The following is a 6,000-nucleotide window of genomic DNA, read 5'->3' on the forward strand; positions in this document are numbered from 1 at the left end:
TCCTCTTCAATGAAAAGTGCATGACAAATCAAATGTTGTATTGTTATTATTATTATTATTATTATTATTATTATTACTATGATCTTTCAAAAACATAACATTTGATGTTTGGGTGAAACACCAGGACAATGAGCCAGATAAATAGTCATTCCCACAGCAGGAATAATGCTTTGGCATAAAAAGGGTTAAAGAAAAAGTTCAAAGATTTTCAATTGGTCTAGGAACTGTTTTACTATAACAAATATACATATATACTACCCTGGTGTCCAGCCCCTATGAATCCAATTTGCATAGCAATTCATATATGGGTCTGGATGCAAGCCATGTATGCAGATATACAGTATAATCAAAGACATGTACGATATGCAGATATACAGTATATATCAAAGACATGTACTATATGCAGATATACAGTATATATCAAAGACATGTACTATATGCAGATAGTTAAGTTAAGATGTTTGTCCTACAGAGAGGAAAAGTGACCGCCTACTTCCTGCTTCAGCACTGTACCAGAGATTTTCATCCGCCATTTATTTTCCCATAGACATTTCATAAAATGCTTATAAAAATAGTTGTACTTGTTCAAACCAAACGGTTCAGATATATTTAGAAAAAGGAGAGACCACATAACATTTCACTCAGACCAAAAGGTAACAAAAAAAAGCAGATTTAAAGAAAATATTTTTTTATCTATTTTTTTTACGTTTTGGTCCGAGTGAAATGTTGTATGGTCTCTCCCGATTCTAAACATAGCTGAACCGTTTGGTTTGACAAAGTAAAACTATTTTTATAAGCATTTTACGAAATGTCTATGGGAAAATAGACAATCCTGCTGAAGCAGGAAGTAGGCGGTCACTTTGCCTCTCTATTAAAGTGCCATGCACAAAACTGATGGTCCAGCATAGTGTACCTTTAACCTTCTGGCAGCGTCAGCTTACTGTACCTTAGCAAGTTGAACATTTATCCAGTTGGTGAATGTTCTTTTCTGAATCTGTTCTTGTTCCACTGTGAAAGAAGCACAGGAAGAAAACAAACACATTACTTTAAACCAGGGGTTTATATTATATTATATTATATTATATTATATTATATTATATTATATTATATTATATAAGATGCACACATCGCCACACAGCACAGGAGTTTACATTTGGCCCAAAATGAAACTGACTTTTCCATGATTTTCCATAACTACGTTGAGGAGCTTCCATGACCTAAAAATGCTTTCTTTATGGTGTGTTGATGTTGAGTGAACAGTCTGCTTCCACTCCAGTTGGGCTGACAGCTATCTGATGCAATCATATGTAACAAGTAGTGTATATTCATGATCCATTTGTAGAATTCCCTGCATTTTCCCAGAGCATTTCCCAATTCCCCTGACTTTCCCTGCCTGCAATACACCTCTGAATCGCATCATATCCCAGAAACTTCCTAACCATGAGAACCCCGAGCACAGGAGCTCCAGCCAGGTCGGAGGTTACTCACCAATGCCAGATGACCTAAGGACTTTTTGACTCTCCATGCTTATATCCAATAGTCAACAAGCCGGTGTACAGTGAGTGGAGAAATGAGTTTCCTCATGTGACATGGAATCACCTTCTGTGCCCCTGCTCTGTGATACTGAAGACCCCGGAGTGAAGGCTTCCTCTCTTAAGCTAATAAAGGATCTGGCCTACAAGACGGGCTGGATTCCAAGACAGTGACAGACATAGACACTGAGGCACGCGCACACGGGCACAACCATGACCAAGTAAATTGTCACTGTAATCTGATTTCTCTTTCAGTGACTAGGTAATGTAAGGCATTACAATTTCCAAAACAGTAATCAGATTACAGTTACTAATCCAAGTAACTCTACGTTACTTTTTTTGCCTTATGTATGCAGAAAAACAAAAAAACTGGCTTTGTTTAATATAAATAATAAACAAAGCCAGTTTTTTTGTTTTTCTGTAATATATATTTGTTTTTTTTGTAATATATATATATTATCCCATCACATCAGGTTTGAGAGGCTGCAATGTTTACAGTTATGCAGTTTGGCTGATTGTGGACTCCTGTATTTCATTCCAATAAAGTGGATTCAGTTGCAAGGGGCTTGGTTGTATGTCACTTTTTTGGGGGTAAATAAAGAAAAGAAAAAGTAACTAGTACCGCAACTAGTAATGTAACTACATACTTTTGAAAAAGTCATCAGTAATGTAACTTTTATTACTTTTTTAAGGAGTAATCAGTAATCAGTAACTAATTACATTTCCCAAGTAACTTGCCCAACACTGACCATGGCACACAGAAAAACATACAGCCATGCACACACACAGTCTGAAGGTTTTTCGAGGACACGTGGTTCTCTCAGAGAGGCACTAGACAGACTCTAAGCTTCTGTTGCCAAAACAACATTCATCTTTTAGTATATTTAACTTAAAATACAGCTTAGGGTTTCCCCCCTGTCATGAAACTTATAGATCACTTAAAGATCACAGTGGTTCTCAAAGTGGGGTCCGGGGTGACCTGGGGTCCTTCATGGGGTTCCAGGCGGTCCCCAGCAAAAAAGGGGATCCTTTATTTTCACTATAAATCCATCCATAAATAACACAATGACAGAATGTAGGACTATTTTGGTCATGAGTTTCATAGTAAAACATATAAAGGCAAAAAATCTTATCAGATGAGGGACCCTGGAATAAAATCTTATCAAATGGGGGTCCGTGGTCTATTTTGTGTCATTTAAGGGGTCCTTGACGTGAAAAGGTTTGAGAACCACTGCCTTAAAGGAAAATACAACGTGTTATGGTTGCTTGTCCTCTTTAGCTTCAGGAAGAGGTTCTTGTTTTAGGATCAACTACAAACGTCCCCACATGGCATGAGCTTGATGTTGTTGCCTACAGAACAGAAGAACTCTGATTGCTCAGGTGTTGCTGAGACTTGTCTCACTCCCTCTCAGTCTGTCTAAAGGACTTGTGTGACCTTTGATTTGTTGACTCAGCCTGGGATCATATTAGGCTTGGCCCTGACCCAATAAGACGGCATCTGTGCTTGTTTAAGAGCCTGTCCAGGCACAAACTCCTGAGCAGCTCCACCCAGTTTAACCAGTCCAAACAACATTAGCAGGCTCCACCCACATTTACATTTACAACAATTACATATAATATCACATCATAACGTCCTGCTGTCAAATCACTGTATCATCACAAGATCGTCTCACTCAAATCATGCATCAGGTTTAAACACACATAGTGATAAAACGACGGGCCAGTGTGAAAGTATGCATCTAACATGTGAATGTGTCACTTTTATCACACTAATAAATTATGTTGATTAAAGAAATAACCGCCAAGAGGGCGTGGCTTACAGGGAATTTAGAACAGTACGCCAAAATAAGCAATGCTACCTGCCTATTATAAAGGCAAATTTACATTATTCACATTGTGTAGCCCCGCCCACTTGACCTGGTCAAACCTAGTCTGAGTCACTGGTGGCTCTTATCCCTCGTTCACACCATACGCCAAAGCCACGCTAAAGCTATGCTGAAGCCAGTCAAGCCACGCACTTTCATTTCGGCGTCCTTGTTAACAGGTGAGACCGTTCACACCAGCCGCATGCCACGCAACACTGAAGCTGCGCAGAAGCTCAGGATTCTGTTCTATTTTCCAAGCGTGCAGCGCGCTGAACCCGAGCTGCCAGGCATGAAGTCAATGCAAGTTGTGGGCAGGGCAAGGCAGCGCCGAGCAAGGCGCTGAGGAAAAGAGAGTGCTTCTTGTGTGATCAGCTTCAGCTTCTGTTCAGCACAGCTTCAGCTCTGCTTCTGCGTAGCGCCTGGTGTAAACAAAGGCTTAGGGGTACGCTGCACACACCTTCATTCCCCTCAGCAGTGTTGGCCACAGTCAACACAATGAACACAATATAAGTACTGTACTGTCACAGGAAGTGTAAACACAACAGGAAGTAACTGGCTGACCCCTGCGTTGGAACATAACGTGAATAAAATGGATTGTTACGGTCCGATTTATGAGTAATACGATCATTCCAACTTTTCAAACAGTTGGCTCTCGCTGCCACTTGGGGCCGCCAAAGTGTGAAGTTGCCGAGTGCAGCTTAGATTTTTCAGCCAAATCACATTATACTACCGTACGTCAATAAAGCATAATCAACCCTGAGTGGCTGATTGTGCACTTTATACTTTGTCTTATCACAGGTCGAGGTGGAGACTGACCGTGGAGCAGTATGTGCACGTCGTCGATGTCCAGTGGAATGTCTCCATCGTCTTCCTCTGCTCCACCTGAAGCCATAGTCTCTGAGCAGGGGAGCACCTCCACCTGGGAAGAGTCCAGGAGGCAAGTTAGTTATCCACTCGAGAGAATCCAAAACACTCAAATAGAAAAACTACTTACTAAAGTTTCACTATGCAATGTCAATCTGTCCTCCGAAACATTCTAGCACCACTGCCGGCTCCATCCAGTGTTTTCACTTGATTAGTCATGTTGAGAACGCACCCACATCCACACCCTCACACACACACACACCCTCACACACACACACACACACACACACACACACACACCCTCACATGCACACGCACACACACACACACACACACACACCCACACACACACACACACACACACACACACACACCCACCCACACACACACACAGACGCAAACAAAGAAGGAAAGAGTAGTACCCATGGAAATAGACACAGACACACTGACATACAACTACATTATCTACACAGAAATAGATGCCCAGGTCATAAATGTCCAACGTACCTGTGGCACCAACACTGTAGTTAGTCCCTGTGGCACCAACACTGTAGTTAGTCCCTGTGGCACCAACACTGTAGTTAGTCCCTGTGGCACCAACACTGTAGTTAGTCCCTGAAGACAGTAGCGCTGAGCTACTTAGCGCGCAGTATCATGGAGGCCATAGTGGAGTGTGTCATCTCCTCAGCTATGTCCTTTCATATCTATTTCAATTAATTTAGTCCCGTTAAAATGGACTTTAGCCTTTAGGTGGTCATAAATAAGGTGCCTCTTGTCTATTGGAGCGTGAGGGGAACGAAAGAGAGAAAAGTCCCACCCACACTCACTACAGGCCCCACCCACACTCACTTCAAGCCCCACCCACACTCACTTCAAGCCCCACCCACACTCACTTCAAGCCCCACCCACACTCACTTCAAGCCCAAGCAGGCTGCCACACAAACTTAGTACCCTTTAGCTACTACAGCACTGGCTTACTCCTGTGAGACAGCCAAGGCTCAAGTCTCTATTTCAGTCTACTCTACTGTGTGTTTGTTTACAATAGTTTTTATATTAGAGTTGTTTGTTTTTTGTTTGTTTTACATTTTAAATTGAATTTCAAAATACTATTGACTAGGTACAGCAAAGCAAAACACTTTCTTCCAGAGTTATAGATCTTTTAGTTCTCAACCTATCGGCTTCTATATTGTGCTCCAATTTAGAATCTTTTACAACTGCATTTATACAAGGCAATAATTTATTTATTTATTTATTTATTTATTTATTTGCAATGCTGTAGTTGGTAACATCTGACTTTTCCTCCTTGCCATCTCTGTTGCTATTTAAATTTGAGGGTTGACAATTAGCCTACAGGGGTGACGGTTACAGACAGTGAATTGATAGGTACAGAGTTGATTACAGACTAGGGTTGATGGTAACAGTTACATATTACATAATTGACTATATAGTTGATAAGTAGGTCTATAGGCCTACTGTTCATAAAAAAAATAAAAAATAAGACAGATGAGAGCAGGTTGCATCCTTTTTGCACTACTAAGCCAGTAGACATTTGTATTAAGTTGTGTAACGGTAATAAAACTGATGCGACCACATGATGGAGATGAGGTGCAGGATGGCAACTTGAGCGTGTTTATTGGCGTATCGCTTATGGGTTTCAGAACAAGCTCCTTCACTAAGGTGCGTCCTTTCTTATCTCATAAGAGATAAGAGATAGCAGATCTGTTTATTTAGTTGTAGCC

The 6,000-nt window shown here is 41.0% G+C and overlaps 1 protein-coding gene across 1 annotated transcript in view; it reads right to left on the minus strand.

Annotated features, from left to right (window-relative positions):
* syne2a (spectrin repeat containing, nuclear envelope 2a) overlaps nucleotides 1–4,289 on the minus strand; it is a gene marked incomplete at its 5' end in the record, with an annotated part of 223,959 nt that extends 219,670 nt beyond the window's left edge. Inside the window, 2 exons of the mRNA XM_083642872.1 lie at nucleotides 947–1,008; nucleotides 4,214–4,289. Coding sequence (XP_083498998.1) covers nucleotides 947–1,008; nucleotides 4,214–4,289 — 138 coding nt within the window. The remainder of the gene's footprint in view (nucleotides 1–946; nucleotides 1,009–4,213) is intronic.
* Nucleotides 4,290–6,000: the final 1,711 nt, after the last annotated feature.

This window comes from Poromitra crassiceps (assembly GCF_964638095.1).
Source record: "Poromitra crassiceps genome assembly, chromosome: 9".
NCBI classification, from domain to species: Eukaryota; Metazoa; Chordata; class Actinopteri; order Beryciformes; family Melamphaidae; genus Poromitra; species Poromitra crassiceps.